The sequence below is a fragment of the Poromitra crassiceps genome (assembly GCF_964638095.1).
Source record: "Poromitra crassiceps genome assembly, chromosome: 16".
Taxonomy (NCBI): Eukaryota; Metazoa; Chordata; class Actinopteri; order Beryciformes; family Melamphaidae; genus Poromitra; species Poromitra crassiceps.
In genome coordinates, this window is record NC_139645.1 from 25,637,069 (window position 1) to 25,655,312 (window position 18,244).

The following is an 18,244-nucleotide window of genomic DNA, read 5'->3' on the forward strand; positions in this document are numbered from 1 at the left end:
GAGGCGCAACAGAGTGAAGCCTCTACCCCGCGGCCTCTCACCAGGCAAGACCGTGGCTTCACCAAACACCCGCTGCGGCCTAGCGGAGCGCTGCAGCCTCCACTCAGCTACAGAGCTCCCTGAGCTCCCCCGATTTTATTTCACCGGAGGCGAAGGCAGCAACACAAAAGACTGATGGAAATATACATAACAGAAGAGAAGGTAAGAACACTAAACTGGTATGCAGCCGCCAGCATTGCATTGACAGTCAGTAGACAGAGTAAACACGATTCTGCCTGACCAATCAGTCGTCAACAATGTTTTCACGTCACCGTATGAACCCGGGTTCACAGAATAGAACCACGACGAGGCAGGTACTAAAAGTAGCACGACTCGACCCCAATACAAACCGGGCTGGGATAGTTTTTAGTGGTGGAATGAGACCATTTATCGAGTCGAGCGGAGCGGGACCGCGCTACTAGCTGCGGTGGAATTGGGCCATTAGTGATTGGGTTAGGCCAGCGGTTCTCAAAGTTTAGGCCGCGTCTCCACTGGGGGGCGCAAGACAACTTGAGAGGAGGTGTGGTCGTGAGTGGGAAAAATCTAAGAGAAGAAAATGCGCAACCAGAGACGGTGGGATATCAAATCTCTGGCGCAACTTGGCCATGCTGCACAATGGCTACGCAGCCTCCACCGCACGAATCAGCCGGGGGCGGAGCTCCTGCAGTCTGGCTGCCTGAGGCGAGTGAGGAGCTGTCAGAGGAGAAGCTCCAGGGAGAAGGAAATCATGATTTCTTTAAATGTGTGTTTCACAAATCAGATCACAGCAGTTCTTTGTATGTACATCAAGCACATGTGCCCATGTTTTTGTATCTGTTGGGGAGCTTTCCGACTAATCTTATGACATTTATGGGGCTGGGAAACTGTCTGTTCACGCTGGGCAGCCTGCAGCACACAATACAGGTTTAACGTGCAGAGAACGCAACATTTACAGCTACACAGAACAGATACACTGCACGGGACGGGTATCCTGCTAGTTATAATAAAGATGTGTTTAAAAAATAACTATTAAAAGTCCTTCAGAGTGGATGAAGACATTTAAATGTTTAAAGAAGATATGTGGAAAAAAGGATAAAGATCTTAAAGAATATAGGATAAAGATGTTAACACATTCACTGCCAGCCTTTTTTTTTTACTGTAGGTAGCTTTTGCCAGAGGGTTTTTTTGAGGATTCTGGCTCATTTTACAAGAGCCAAGGATAATTTTCTGCTTGGACTTTGTGAACACAAAGTTCACAAAAGTACTAATAGAATGTGTGCTTTCTCTGTCTAAAAGAGTTAGTTTGTAGAGTTAGTAGTTATGTAGATATTAGCCGTTGAGTACAGCATGGTTTCAGCGTCTGAGACAAAAAGCTGAGATAATCGCAGTTTTGTGAAATTCAATCAAATAGTCACTTTAACCATTTATTTTTGGCATCAGTGAGACATCAGACATAAACAATATAGTTCTGAACAGTAATTTCCTCCATAGCAGCACCCGCACCCCCTCTCCTTACAACTCCTCCCTCCGTGGGCGTGTCTGGTGGATTTCAGCAGCGTTTGTCAGTCACAAGCCAGTCTCTCCTGCCTGTCTGAGCAGTGAGCAGCAGCCTCCCTCTCTGGCGGCCCCTCGTCGGCGAGCGTGGATGTGGCTTAATCCGTTCTTGGATTTTCGGTTGAGAGCTTTGACGAAGCCTTGTGTGACTCTAGGCTTTATGCTGCGCGCTTCAAAGTGTGCTTTCCACCCAGTCCACCTTTGGAACCCCCCACCGCCGTGCGCCCGTGTGAAAGGTTTTCGCCTACAGTATGAGAATGAGGCTCGTTCGCTTCTGGGTCCTCGGTTGAGCTCAGCTGGAATGCGTGCGTTTCTGGCCAAACAACACTCAATAGTCTGAGCACCGTCGCCACTCAGTGGGTCGGCGGAATGGATTGCACACGCCCGGCGGCTCTAACAGTATAATAGAAGATGCAAAAGGGCCAGATCAACGATCCACTGTCAAAAAAAAAAAATCGATTCTGAAAACGTGTTAACACGTTGTTGGCAGTCAACAGCTGGATTCTGAAAACGTGTTTACACGTTGTTGGCAGTGAATGTGTTAACAACATTTTTGGAACTTGTTTGTATGCCCGAGTGGAACATACCCCATATGAGGTTATATATATGCCCACAGAGAGCATGTTCTTTGTACTGCCTGACGAAGACCCGTGAGGGTCGAAACGTTACCTTTTTGTAATAAAAAACTCACCGTGGGAGCTTCAAAAACAGTGTGCGGATTATCTTTTCCTTTTTCTATACGTGTATTTTTTCCAGCACCTGTTGAAATAGACTTCTGGATGTGTGTGCACTCTACTCTTCGAGTGGAACATACAACAATAATAGTAATAATGGCAATAATAATCGTGCGCGGGGGGGATAGGGGGAAGGGGCGCACCTGTCTATATGAGCTCTCAGGGGAGGCTCACTCTGCCACTCTTTCAAAACTCCTGGGTTAGGCATAATTAGTCACTGCTAACCTTAATAACTAGCCGTGATGTTAGGCATAACTTAGTAACTCCTAACCATAATAACTAGCTGTGATGATACAGTAGCCTCTGTCCTTTTTGTAACAGGTTGATTTCACTTGATGGTGAAGTACAAGGTGTTTTTGTGTGTAGCTGAAGTAAAATGTGTTATTTCTTTTCACACCGTAAATATGGAGTCCAGGTCTGTTTGATGCTCCTGGGCAGATGGACCACTGGAAACCTCTGACCTCTCCTCGACTCTGTTGAGAAGACATGATGTATGACGTCATATAAGGTCACACACACACACACACACACACACACACACACACACACACACACACACACACACACACACACACACACACACAATGAACTCAACTGTGTAAATGCTGCTCTGATTGGATGTGATGAAGGGTCGGACCAATTCTACATCTGATAACTGTGAATTTGACAACAGCATCTGTTGTGATCATCGGTTTCAAATAAATACCTCAGATCAGTAGAGTGCTGTCCATCTTTGAAGTTATAAGGGAGAGACATAGACCAGTCACTCTTCATGGACACACAGCTGGGCTCAGGGGAGTCTGCTCTCTCCTGCTGCATCCTGAGAGAAACACATTATGAACATTGTGAAGGTATCTGTGTCTTTATGGAGAAGACAATCAGGATGGGCTCTTCACAGGTTAGTCGGTTCAGGAGAGGCAGGCACACAGACTGCTGGTGGTTCAGCCGGTAGCTAGGCTGCTGCTGGGGCTTGGCCTGGTAGCTAGGCTGCTGCTGGGGCTTGGCCTGGTAGCTAGGCTGCTGCTGGGGCTTGGCCTGGTAGCTAGGCTGAACATCTATGATGCTGAGGAAGCTCTCATCATCTCAGGTAAAGAGCTCCTCAGCCAAGGCTTAGCGAACACTTGCCTGCAAGCTGCCTGTCTGGACTCATGACTAGAAGCAGGGTGCGAACTACGGGGGAGCTGGGGGGGCTTTGGCTCCCCTTAAAGAAATAGCAGACCCCCTGAAAGCATGACTTGTGAAATTTGGGGGGGTCTCTAAATTATTGACTAATATATATTACCCCATGTATTTTCTATTTCTTTTTCTGTACCTTCATAGTGAATAATGCGTAAAATTACGCTATTTTAATCGTATGATTCAGAGTGTGCTCAATCACTGTCAAATTCCCTGTAAGCCCCGACATGCATGTTATTCTTATCATCACCACATCGAAGCGTGGCGGCGCAGGTGCAAATCAAACGTCACTCACGCGCTCAGGTCAGATTTAAAACAACAGCAAGATGTAAAAAAGAAAACAAGGCAGTTTGACAAACTTTACATTCACGAAGAAATGGAAGCAGCCGTCAGTTGAACAGCAACAAGTCGCTTCTACTTCAAACGCAGATGTGGAAAAAGTGACGACGTGAATGCTGCTGCTGCTGGAATACCTCCGAGTCCTCCCGCATATGGAGGACTGTTTGTGAGATGGTGTGTCAGGAACTTCACAGTGAGTGGGACAGACATGTGCGTTATGGAGTGGATAAAAGTGTTGGGCAGAGATATCATGTTCTTGTGAATGTGGATGCAGTGTATATGGAGAGCAGTGCGCCCGTTTTGCCTTTCTGTGCTCTCTCTCACCCTCCCTCCCTCTCTGTGTCCTCCCTCCCTCTCTGTGTGCGCAACGCGCTTTTCTCTCTTGGAGAGAAAAGTGGAACACGACAAGAGCTGTATCCGTGTCTTTGAGCGTGCTGATTTAAAATGAGTTATACCCCTAAATTGGCCTTCAAATTGCCTCAAATTTCCGCCGCCGCCCTTCGGACGGCGGCTGTAGTGGCTCCCCCGAAAGCCAGAGTATAGTTCGCACACTGACTAGAAGCCCTTCCCTAACCACACACATTTGTATAAAACATTAGGTTTAGGCAAGTACAACAATGTGGTTAGGGTTAGGGTTTGGTTATGGTCGTGGTTAGATAAGAAAACCCTAATCTTAACCACATCTTTTTTACTTGCCACTCCTTTTCAGGAAGAAGCAATTGCGGCGACCAATCAAATGAGTTCAGGGCGGGGCTTTCCCAGCCCATACTACAGTCTACAGTAGGAGGAAATGTTGGTCCAGGAACAACTGTTACTTGGTGAAATCAGTTTGTGCTGCAACAAGTACGTACGATTTGCACCTGTGTGAGACCTGATTAATGAAACAAAGCAGTGTTTGCCTACTATTTCTCTCACTTAATATAGCTCCTTCTAATGGAGAATATGTCAGATGAAAAGTTGCAAATGGAACTGTTGTTGTCAGGCCTTGTCTGGTCTTTTATTTATATATATATATATATATATATATATATGTATATATATATATATATATATATATATATATATATATATATATATATATATATATATATATATATATATATATATATATAGTTGTGTTGTCAGGTCTTGTCTGGTCTTTTACTTGTGGAAGAAGAAAGGAATAATAAGGAGAAACCACACTAAATGGGTATCCTGCAGCGAGAGGCGATAGACTTTACCAAAGACACGTCATGAAAATATCCGTGTATTGGAATGATCAGATGAGATGAAGTTGGAAAATGAGCAGAGCATTTTGTGTGTTTTCCCTACCCCTGACCAGCCAATCAGAGTGATTTCTCTACCCCTGACCAGCCAATCAGAGTGATTTCTCTACCCCTGACCAGCCAATCAGAGTGATTTCTCTACCCCTGACCAGCCAATCAGAGTGATTTCTCTACCCCTGACCAGCCAATCAGAGTGATTTCTCTACCCCTGACCAGCCAATCAGAGTGATTTCTCACACCAACGACCGGGACCACAATGGAAATAAGCCCTAGGGCTTTATTGTGTTTTTATCCTCAGTGATTTCCTGTGATGTTTGCTATTGACTTATATGTTTGATATTTGTACTTGTCCACTTCTCGTTGTTCTTTTTATCTTATCACCAAATAAATTCATTCATTCATTCATAGCCTATAGTGGATAAACTACTCACCTTGGATAGTTTACCCACCTATGTATTTACCACTAAACTGTTTTAGACAGAAACTATGCAGCCATTTTTGCAGGAAAACACATGATAACTTGCATGTTGGAATTAATTTATACTCAGAGAGTTTCACACATCTGTGTCCCAACGTTTAATTTACTAAAGATTTACTGATCAGCAAGTGACAATCTGAATACGTATGTGGTTTGCGTGGGTGGAGGAGAGGGAGGGGCTACTCCCGGCTTTCCCAACCTTGGGGTCACATGGAATTCAATTTGAGTCCCCTAAAATTTCTAATAATTGATCGATACAAATAATTATTGTTATAATAATATAAACACCACACCCCCAATTTTAAACAACTGAAGCTACCCTACGTTTTCACAAAGCGTCAGCTAAATGACAGAATGTAAATGTAAATATACATACCGCTAATTGTCATGATAGAGAAATAACGTGTGACCCCCTTATGAACAGAAAATACTTTCTTCAGTAAGGAAGTGGCCTTTTGAGCGATATGCTGCAGGAACTGAGCTGTAGACCTGTTAGTGGGCTCTGTGTTCACCAGTTATAGCCCATATCTGTAGCCTACTTAGCTCTTCTTCAATTTTCATAATTCATTGTTTAATTTGAGTCATTGTTTGTTCAGCATTAATTTGCAGCCTTGTAAATACAAGCTCACCTCAATACTGTAGGATATCAAATAACATTTCCTTATTGCAGTATAACCAGTCCTCTTACCTTGTGTCTGAAGGTCCAGGTTCATTACTGAAGTTGAGAGGTCTATCCATAGAAAAGTCACTCTTCATCGACAGACAGCTGGGTACTGGAGACTCTGCTCCCTGGCGGGTGGGGGAGGGTGCTGTTGAAAAATGTAAAAGTAGATGTGAAATGTAAAAACTTTGGGCACCCCTGCCCTCGGGGGTTCGTGGAGGTACTGCAGGGGGTCCGTCAATTTTCATCAAAATAAATGTGGAAATTTTGGAAATGCATTTTAGACAAAGATAATAATATTGAGACTCACAGTCAAACCAGTCTTTCTTTCCAGGTTCATTACTGAAGTTTAGAGGTCTGTCTTTAGACTGGTCACTCTTCATAGACAGACAGCTGGGTACTGGAGACTCTGCTCTCTGCATGTGGTGCTGACCTCTGCAAACACAAATGTTTGATACATATCATCATTAGTTCTAGTAAAGACACACAACTTCTTGCAACGTTGCACATTGTCAGTTTTTCTGACATCTGGAGTTTTGATAACATGGTCTGTTGATAAGTGTCCAGGATGCCAGGGCCCTATACCACGAATGTTGTATAAGAAGATCCAGGATCTGTCCCTTGATCTGGTTTGATCGATTGATTTGATTGAACTACTTGATCTTGTAGTTAACTTGTACTATGAACGTCGATTGCCACTCGTTAACTCGAACCAGGTTTTTCTAATCAAGCTGAGAGCTCGTGCACATGAAAATGCCCGTGCACTGGAGCTCGTGCCCGCAAAAGAGGCGTGGTTTTTAACAACTGCCAATCACAATGCAATATGGACTGCTCCAACTCCTACAGCCCCAGACACGCCTATTTCCTCATTGAATGAAACCACAAATAAAAATCCGGGTTGGATATTATTACTGTTCCCGAATGACTGTCTGAAGCAGTGATCCTCACTATTTCTTCGATGAGAGCCGCACTGGCAGGACAAAGTCAATAGGAGAGCCACTTTTACTGCAAAACACCAAAAGCCACCCCAACCAAGCACATCTGCCTACCATTTTTTTGTTTTATTGTTTTCCACACACACACATACACACATACACACACACACACACACACACACACACACACACACACACACACACACAAGTTTCCCCTAGGGTACCTTGGGGTACGTTTCGAAATCCCTCCAGGCCTGAAAGATTTTCTAGGGCCTAGAAAATCTTTCAGGCCTGGAGGGATTTCGAAACGAACCACGACCGCAACGGTGGGGGCCGTCGCTGGCGACGTTGAAGTTTTAGCTAACCTGTTCACATCTATGTTCGCAATGGCATCCCAAGTATCATCATACTATTATGGGATGCGATGCGAACAGTTGTATTATGGGATGTGCGTTTCCCAGGCAACGACACACGTTGACACGTTTTGGAACAGCGCTGCACGCTGGCACAATACTCCTAAAAGCAAAATGCGTATTGTTTTGAATGATTTGGCACCTTCTATTATGGTCAACACCAGTATTGTTGTATTGTAATAATATGCCATAAAGGTTTATTGAAATTTTGGGGAGAGCAGGGGGGAAAAAATCTTAAAAAAAAAAAAATCTAAAAAAGATTTTTTTTTTTTTTTTGCAATTTCTTAGAGCCACCAACTAAAGCTTCGCGAGCCGCGCTATGAGGAACTAGGATCTAAAGTGACCACTTTTATCCACACCAGTAATTTCTTTGAAGAGCGGTTTCTACCTCCACGTAGGCTTCTAATGGAGAATATGTCAGATGAAAAGTTGCAAATGGAACTGGTGTTATCAGGTTTGTTTGTTTGTTTGTTTGTTTATTTAGATCCCCATTAGCTACTTTAAAAAACAGTAGCTACTCTTCCTGGGGTCCACATTAATATTTTACAATACTTCAATTATGAAAATACATTATATTCACATACAAACATTATTTACAAATATACATATCTGTATCATTCTTACTCATACATGCTACTACAACCACTTAGACACACAAGGCAAAAACCAACAAAACACATAACCACAAACACTAGCTCAAAACTTATCTAATACATACAATTGCTCTATATAATAATTGAATATGTAATTAATTGAATAAGTGAGAAAATAAATTCCTTTATAACAATGAATGAAAAGCTGAAAAACAAAGGTCATGTTATATTTTACAGTTCTTGTGTAAACAGATATAATTTTAGTTTTTTGTTAAAGCATGTTTTATTACTTTGTGAAATCAAAAAATGTGGTAATGAATTCCATGCCACCATTGCTCTGTAATAAACTGTTCTCTGAAATAGACTAGTTCTGCATGGAGGCAACAAAAACCGACCTTCTGACGACTGGCGAGTAGAATAATTATGACTATCTGCAAAAAATGACAATTTACTATAAAGTATTTTTGGGGTTTTAGTTATGATGATATTTTTCACATAGCACACGAGAGAATAATGCAACCTGCTCTTTACACTTAACCAAGCTAAATTATTATTCATTATACTTACACTTGTTCTATATGGACAGTGCAGAACGATACGTGCTGCTCTGTTTTGAGCTACCTGTAACCTCTTGTCTGGTCTTTTACTTGTGGAAGAAGAAAGGAAGAGGTGAAGAATAAGGAGAAACCACACTAAATGAGTATCATGCAGCGAGAGGCGATGGACTTTCCCAAAAGCACGTTGTGAAAATATCCGTGTATTGGAATGATCAGATGAGATGAAGTTGGAAAATGAGCAGAGCGTTTTGTGTGTTTTCCCTACCCCTGACCAGCCAATCAGAGTGATTTCTCTACCCCTGACCAGCCAATCAGAGTGATTTCTCTACCCCTGACCAGCCAATCAGAGTGATTTCTCTACCCCTGACCAGCCAATCAGAGTGATTTCTCACACCAACGACCGGGACCACAATGGAAATAAGCCCTAGGGCTTTATTGTGTTTTGATCCTCGGTGATTTCCTGTGATGTTTGCTTTGACTTATATGTTTGATATTTGTACTTGTCCACTTCTCGTTGTTCTTTTTATCTTATCACCAAATAAATTAATTCATTCATTCATAGCCTATAGTGGATAAACTACTCACCTTGGATAGTTTACCCACCTATGTATTTACCACTAAACTGTTTTAGACAGAAACTATGCAGCCATTTTTGCAGGAAAACACATGAGAACTTGCATGATATAATTTATACTCAGAGAGTTTCACACATCTGTGTCCTAAAGTTTAATTCACTAAAGATTTACTGATCAGCAAGTGACAATCTGAATACGTATGTGGTTTGCGTGGGTGGTAGAGAGGGAGGGGCTACTCCCGGCTTTCCCAACCTTGGGGTCGGCGACCAGAACAGAAACAGAAAATGAACAGAAAATACTTTCTTCAGTAGGGAAGTGGCCTTTTGAGCGATATGCTGCAGGAACTGAGCTGTAGGCCTGTTAGTGGGCTCTGTGTTCACCAGATATAGCCCATATCTGTAGCCTACTTAGCTCTTCTTCAATTTTCATTATTCATTGTTTAATTTGAGTCATTGTTTGTTCAGCATTAATTTGCAGCCTTGTAAATACAAGCTCACCTCAATACTGTAGGATATCAAATAACATTTCCTCATTGCAGTATAACCAGTCCTCTTACCTTGTGTCTGAAGGTCCAGGTTCATTACTGAAGTTGAGAGGTCTATCCATAGAAAAGTCACTCTTCATCGACAGACAGCTGGGTACTGGAGACTCTGCTCCCTGGCGGGTGGGGGAGGGTTCTGTTGAAAAATGTAAAAAAGTAGATTTGAAATGTAAAAACATTTGGCACCACTGCCCTCGGGGGTTCGTGGAGGTACTGCAGGGGGTCCGTCAATTGTCATCCAAATAAATGTGGAAATTTTAGAAATTCATTTTAGACAAAAATAATAATATTGAGACTCACAGTCTAACCAGTTCTCTTACCTTCCTGGTTCTTTCTTTTCTTATTTTTTTTCTTTTTCTTTCCAGGTTCATTACTGAAGTTTAGAGGTCTGTCTTTAGACTGGTCACTCTTCATAGACAGACAGCTGGGTACTGGAGACTCTGCTCTCTGCATGTGGTGCTGACCTCTGCAAACACAGATGTTTGATACATATCATCATTAGCTCTAGTAAAGACACACAACTTCTTGCAACGTTGCACATTGTCAGTTTTTCTGACATCTGGAGTTTTTGATAACATGGTCTGTTGATAAGTGTCCAGGATGCCAGGGCCCTATACCACGAATGTTCTATAAGAAGATCCAGGATCTGTCCCTTGATCTGGTTTGTCTAAACCAGATCAGCTCGATTGTAGTTAACTTGTACTACGAACGTCGATTGCCACTCATTAACTCGAACCAGGTTTTTCTAATCAAGCTGAGAGCTCGTGCACATGAAATTGCCCGTGCACTGGAGCTCGTGCCCGCAAAAGAGGCGTGGTTTTTAACTCATTCATGGCCAGTTTAGGACTGCCAATATTTAGCACAGGCCAAAGATTTTCATAATTGTTGGTCATCTTTCAAGACCCACAGTAAATTATCTATTAGCACCAAAGTGATTTGCAATACCTCAAAATGAAGATGTACGTCTCTGGGTTCACCAGGAAAAAAAAAGTGAGCTTTTAGCATGTTCTGTACTCTACTTATAGCCATTTATATACACCCTGTTTTCACCCAAAAGGTCTCTCTGAGAAAAGAAATTGCAGAAAATGGCATTTATGTACAGCACACAATCTCAGGCAGAACTCGCTCTCAATTCTTTTATTTTGAACTGTATTGACATCAGACATGTAAATATTATTCATTATGACACAAATGACAAAAAAAATATATATATATATATATATATATGAAGTGCTTTTTTTACATTCAACAATACAGTTTGCTCAGTGTGAGTGAGTGTGCAGACAGACAGACAGACAGACAGACAGACACACAGACAGACAGACAGACAGACAGACAGACAGACACACAGACAGACACAGACAGACACACACACACACACACACACACACACACACACACACACAGAGAGAGAGAGTTCTGTCCACAGCTGCTGCTAGATCGCACCTCCTTCCCCCGCACCTCCTTCCCCCTCCTTCCCCATCAGCGTTTTCCCTCCTCTGCTGCTCGTTTTCCTCCTCTCGTTCGGGCTGGGACGAATGCTGCGACACGACACAGGAACGGGTCCGGCTTGGCTTTGGGACCAGGCGCTGCTGGAAGCGGATCGATCATGTTCGTCACGGGTTTGACTAGGCAATCCGTTCGCCCTGCAGCAAGGCAGCAGTGCAGCGCGCCGAGGGGCGTTTCAATGGCGTTTTTTCCTCTCTACAAGGAAGCGCGTTTCTCTGTTTTTCCTCCTTTCCTCCTTCTTCCTCGTTTCAAACAACAGCTGCGGTATGTGTTTGATAACGTGCTGTCGGCTTGACTTTGAGGTTAGGGACATGTGTCTGTGTCACAGGCTGGGAAAGTGTTTGAACTAAGCGCTGCACTAATAAAAACAAAAACACGTCAAACACGTCATTGGCGGGGAGGGCTATTTCTGATAACACGTCAAAGACGTCTTTGGCGGTGAATGAGTTAACAACTGCCAATCACAATGCAATATGGACTGCTCCAACTCCTACAGCCCCAGACACGCCTATTTCCTCATTGAATGAAACCGCAAATAAAAATCCGCGTTGGATATTATTACTGTTCCCGAATGACTGTCTAAAGTGACCACTTTTATCCACACCAGTAATTTCTTTGAAGAGCGGTTTCTACCTCCACGTAGGCTTCTAATGGAGAATATGTCAGATGAAAAGTTGCAAATGGAACTGGTGTTGTCAGGTCTTGTCTGGTCTTTTGCTTGTGGAAGAAGAAAGGAAGAGGCGGAGGTGAAGAATAAGGAGAAACCAAACTAAATAGGTATCATGTAGCGAGAGGCGATAGACTTTACCAAAGTCACGTCGTGAAAATATCCGTGTATTGGAATGATCAGATGAGATGAAGTTGGAAAATGAGCAGAGCGTTTTCCCTACCCCTGACCAGCCAATCAGAGTGATTCATCTACCCCTGACCAGCCAATCAGAGTGATTTCTCTACCCCTGACCAGCCAATCAGAGTGATTTCTCTACCCCTGACCAGCCAATCAGAGTGATTTACTTTACTTTACTTTACTTTATTTCATTTGGCAGACGCCTTTCTCCAAAGCGACGTACATACAGAAAATAACAACCATAAAATCATGTAACATACATAGTGGAAACAGAGATAAGGGAAAAAGATAAATACAATAAAAGCCAACAAACAAATAAACAGACAGTTGAAGGTACGTGGGCAGCATGTTAAGGGTGATGGAAAGGGAAGGTTAGGGGGAGGTGAAATGGAGGGAAAAGAGATGGGTTTTTAACCGATTGCGGAAGATGGGGAGAGATTCGGATGTCCTGACTAGGGGGGGGAGCTCGTTCCACCATTTGGGGGCGAGACAGGAAAAGAGGCGAGATTGAGAGCGGCCCCTAAGCCCGCGAAGCAAGGGGGGGGCGAGACGGCTTGCGCTAGTGGAGGGGCGGAGGGAGCGGTGGGAGGGTTGGAACGTGACCAACGACCGGGACCACAATGGAAATAAGCCCTAGGGCTTTATTGTGTTTTTATCCTCTGTGATTTCCTGTGATGTTTGCTATTGACTTATATGTTTGATATCTACAATCCGGGGCACGGTGGCTCAGTGGTAGAGCTGTCGCCTCGCAGTCAGAAGGTCCTGAGTTCGATTCTCGCCTGGGACACTGTGGGCGCTGTGGTTGTGTTCCCCCCCATATCTTCAGTTTAGTTTAGTTTATTAGGATCCCCATTAGCCATTACACAAGGCAACAGCTACTCTTCCTGGGGTCCACAGTCAAAACAAACAATACAGATACATTACAAATATGCAAAGTAAAAGACAAAACACATTTTAAAATCATAAATTTAAGACAAACAAGAGAAAACAAACAAAAACTCACTCAACCTGGTTCTAAATACAGCATATGTCCATCCAAATAACCATGTAACCTCCATCACAATCTTCCTAAAATACTATACAGTATATACAGGCATATAATACTATAATATAATACATCTACCTATAGCCTAACTAATACATTACTATCCGTTTATCAATCATTATCTATCATCTGTCCACCCATAGTACATCCTTATGTTATATAACGTCTAACTATATTACTACATTAATTACTATCAACTCTATACGATATCTAGGTGTATAATCACTATTTCTAATACCAGTTCCATTCATTGCGTATAATTAACTAGTTATGAAATTATAAAATGTACTTTAGCTTCTTTTTAAGTCTATATCTACTTTCTATATTTATAATTGTAGGAGGTAGAGCATTCCATTCAGACATGGCTCTGTACATGACAGATTTTTTCATTGCATTTGTTCTAGGCCTAGGTAAAGTGAAATGCTCCCTCGCCACCTGTCTGGTAGCGCGGGTATGTCTGTCACATGTATATTGAATATGATTATATAAACATTCTGGTTCCTTGCTACCACAGATCTTTCTGAAAAACAAAATTAGACTCACAAGCAGTCTTTGTTCCACCATCAGCCATGCTAGTTTTTTATGCATTAGCACTGCACTTGACCTGTAATTACATTTAAGTGCAATACGAGCTGCTTTGTTTTGACCAATTTGTAGTTTCCTTAGTTCCTGTTTTGATGCACTGGACCACACAGCAGGACAGTAGTCAAGATGACACAAGACCAGTGCTTGTATAACCTGGACCACTGAATCAGATGTTAAATACTCAGCAGATCTTCTGATTAATGCTAACCCCTTCCCCATTTTCTTAGTTATGTGATCAATATGTAATGACCATGATACAGTAGATGATTGTCCAATGTTACACCCAGTAACTTTGTTTCACTGACCTGTTCAATTTCTGTTCCATTCAGTATTAGATTTAACTTTGGATTAGATTGCAGCACACTCTGCGAACCAAATACTATGCATTTTGTCTTTGAACTATTCAACACCATTCTATTATCAGTTATCCATTTTAAGACCAACAGAATCTCTTTGTTGAGAGCCTCTGTCAGATCCTCCACTGACTCAGATGCCCAGTAGGCTACATCGTAGTGTCATCCGCGTACATCATCACATTGGCCTTTTCTAAGACCAATGGCAGATCGTTCGTGAATATAGTGTATAGGAGAGGCCCAAGGCAACTCCCTTGAGGAATACCAAACTGTAAGTTTTTCATGTCTGATAATGAACCATTAAAAAACACTCTCTGTGTCCTGCTGGACAAATAACTTTTTATCCAGGCAACAGCAGAGTCTTCAAAACCATATGCAATAAGTTTTTCCAATAGCAAACCATGGTCAATCACATCGAATGCTGCACTAAAATCCAATAGAACCGTACCCATCATTTTTTTTTCATCAATATTTATAAAACAGTCATCTACCAATTGTGTTAATGCTGTGCAGGTAGAGTAGTCTTCCCTGTATGCATGCTGAAAGTGTGTATTCAACTTGTTCTTAGTGAAATAGCTCTGTATTTGTTTGAAAACAATTTTTTCCATGATTTTTCCTAGAACAGGCAGAATGCTTACTGGTCGACTATTTGCACCAGTGAGGTTAGCTTTTGCATTTTTAATTAGCGGAATAACTTTAGCTTCCTTCCAACTCTGAGGGCATATGCCCCAGCTTATACTTTGATTGAAGATGTGGGTTATTGCTCCGGCCACCAAATGTGCAGATGTTTTCAACAATCTACCATCCATATTATCCAGCCCTGCTGGTTTTTCACTTTTAATAGATTTCAAAAACTCTTCTACTTTTTTAATTTCAATAGTCTCCAGCTTAAATCTACAATTTTTCTTCTTCATAATACGGTCCGTTATCTTAGCAGCACATTCCCCCTTATCATAACACATATTTCTCCTCAGATTGTTAACTTTGTTAATGAAGAAATCGTTAAAATACTGAGCAATGTCACCCGGTTTTGTTATGAATGACCCCTGATCTTCAATAAAAGTAGGCACACTGTTTACTCCTTTACCTAAGGCTTCATTCATTGTCTTCCACAACTGCTTACTGTCATTTTTAATGTCCTTTATCCTTGTTTGAAAATATTCCTTCTTTTTCTTTCTATTCAATTTTGTTACCATGTTTCTGAGTTTACAGTAGCTCTGCCATTCAACCAAACAACCAGAATCACTTGCTTTTCTCCTTTGTTCATTTCTCATAGACATGCATTTTCGCAGCTCTTCATCTAGCCATGGTGCTTTAGCTGCCTTGACCGTACATTTTTTAACAGGTGCATGCCTGTTAGCCACTTTCAAAAAGAGTGACATAAATTCAGTGCCATTTCTGGGTTTTGCTCTGCACATACACCATGCCATGGTACCACTTCCATCTCCATTAAAAAACTTTCTTCACAAAAATTATTGTACAGTCTTTTATAAATAATTCTGGGTCCTGTTTTGGGAACTTTTGTTTTTCTTGTAAAGGCTATTATGTTATGGTTAGTGCACCCAATGGGTACCGATAGCACTTTTGAACATACATCTGATGAATTAGTGAAAATAAGGTCAATACATGTAGATGAAGACTTTCCTTTTTTGTTAATACAGATTCTAGTGGGTTGGTTGACCAGCTGAACCAGGTTACATGCCTTTGCAGTAGCAACAATTTTTTTCTTTAGAGGACAATTGGAAGACAGGAAATCAATATTTATGTCACCTAAACAATACATTTCATTATGACAATCAGATACCTTGTCTAGCATCTCACATAATTTATCCAAGTATGCAGCATTGGCAGACGGTGGTCTATAGCAGCATCCCACTAATATGGGTTTGATATGCGGCAGATGAACCTGCAACCATAAAGCTTCCACGTCCCTTATCATCAGGTCTTCCCTCAGTTTGACAAGAATATGACTCTGTACATAGGCTGCCACTCCCCCCCCATTTCTGTCTCTATCTTTTCTGTATATAGTGTAGCCTTGTATTTTAATTTCAGAGTCTTCAAATGATTGATCTAAATGAGACTCAGAGATAGCAAGTATATGTGACCTGCTCTGACCAAATCAGTCGCTTGTCGCGCTGGCTGTTTGTCTAGAAAACACGATTTTATCAGAAAATATTTATTTCTCCTGTTTTGGGGTTTCATCAGATTATAGTAAAATAAAGCCTTGGCTTTCATTCTCTGTAAAGATTATTGTGAAATTCGACCGCTAAATATACTTTTGAAGCTCTTGAAGTTGAAGTCAAAAGTGAAAGTATACTGCGCTGACAGAGCCTGCTGCTCTCTGCTTCTCACTCTGCCTGCACGTGCAGCGGTGCAGCCCTCCTCACGTTGCCAGTTAAACGGGTTTGGAAGTACTTGCAAATGGTAGGCTATATTATAGACTACTCTAGGATTTAAAACGCTGTTTCTAAAGTTTGTCAGGGTTGTATTGTGGAGTTGTGTTATAGGTTTGTTATTTTAGACTACGGTAGTTTAGGCTGTTTATGTAACGTTTTACCCTCTTAAAAATATGCCTCTTCGGGGGTTATGATAACCAACATGGCAACCCGTCTCTCTCTCTCTCTCTCTCCCCTTGCAAGGGGGAGAGAGAGAGAGGGGGAGAGCAGCTGCGTAATTTCTGCATCCAGTGAAAGTCTGTCGGTCTGCCTGTCTGTCTGTCAGATTGATAGACTAATACTAGTCAGTAATCTGCATGATAATGTTGCTTGACTTTTAAATTCAATTCACTGCCTGAATTGAACTGGCATTAGACTGAGCTAATTTCAGATTATTTGCCTCATAGCCTAGGTTAGTTTCAGCTGTCTGTCTCTCTGTCTCTACTCCAGAGCAGAAACGTGTCCGCTATAGATTCTTTGTTGCTGTTATTTGTAATAATTATTACAACAATTACAATTATTACTACATTAATGTACACAATTATTAGCCTGCATTAATGTAGCCCTAATTACAAAAAATAATGTCGGTGGGGCGTCAGAGGATCTTCTGTCAGTTGGGTGTTACAGAACAGTTGGTATTGATAATAATAATAATAATAATAATAATAATAATAATAATAATAATTGATAGGACTTATATACCGCTTTTCTATGTAGCCTACTCAAATATTCTTATACATGAATATTTCCCTGGGGTTAAAGGCTGCATTACAGTAAAGTGATGCCATTTTCTGAATTCACCAGACTGTTCTAGCTGGTCTATTAGTTGCCTTTACATAGGCTACTGTGCAAAAGCCTATCCCTCATCTCAGGAGGGGGGGGAGGGGGCAGGCCTTAGATGCACTCTAACCAGCCACACCTGGACTGTATAAGAGGACACTAATTAGACCAGGCTCAGTTTGCCATCTACGCTGCTGGGGGAAGGCTGTTGGTTTGGCCTTTCCTGCCAAATCCCTTTGTCTTCAAATATACAGATGCATAATTTAAAGTAAGTGTTAAGTTTGTTATAGTTAGTGTTATTTCCTTTGTATATTGATTAAGTATTTGATTTGAATTAGTTTTATTATATTCGTTTACAGCTGAATTTGTTTTCTCTTGTTTGTTCGAATACTTTGTTAATATCTTGTTTGTCTTTTAGGTTCAATCATCTGTTCAAACTTGTCTACATCTGTCTGATGATTATCCATCTACAAAGGGATTTGCTTGAATAAAAACCCTTACAATTGGTTCCTCTGAGTCCTCCTCATTCCACCATGATGTCCCACTTGCTGAGGCCATACCTGTAACTTCCACCTATACAGTTTTCTACATGGTCCTTCGAGCCGGATTGGCCTCAGCAGGTGGGAATGACTCAGAGGAACCAGCAAGAGGAGGAACTCAGGAGGGGGACACGGGCCAGAGGACCACCATCATACCTCCAGGATTTTGACTATCCATGTCAAGCTATCCAATCAGCCCCCCTGGACGAGGCCTTTGAACCCCCTCCCCCACTGCACTACCATGAACAAGTAGTGGGCCCCACTCCTGAACGGCATCCTGGCCAACCTGCACCAAGTGACAATGACACCAGA

General features: G+C 41.9%; 1 protein-coding gene across 1 annotated transcript in view; it reads right to left on the reverse strand.

Moving 5' to 3' along the window:
- LOC310791545 (uncharacterized protein) overlaps positions 1 to 18,244 on the reverse strand; it is a gene marked incomplete at both ends in the record, with an annotated part of 557,869 nt that overhangs the window by 516,256 nt on the left and 23,369 nt on the right. The window contains 4 exons of the mRNA XM_083653217.1: positions 6,253 to 6,373; positions 6,536 to 6,660; positions 9,855 to 9,975; positions 10,160 to 10,305. Coding sequence (XP_083509343.1) covers positions 6,253 to 6,373; positions 6,536 to 6,660; positions 9,855 to 9,975; positions 10,160 to 10,305 — 513 coding nt within the window. The remainder of the gene's footprint in view (positions 1 to 6,252; positions 6,374 to 6,535; positions 6,661 to 9,854; positions 9,976 to 10,159; positions 10,306 to 18,244) is intronic.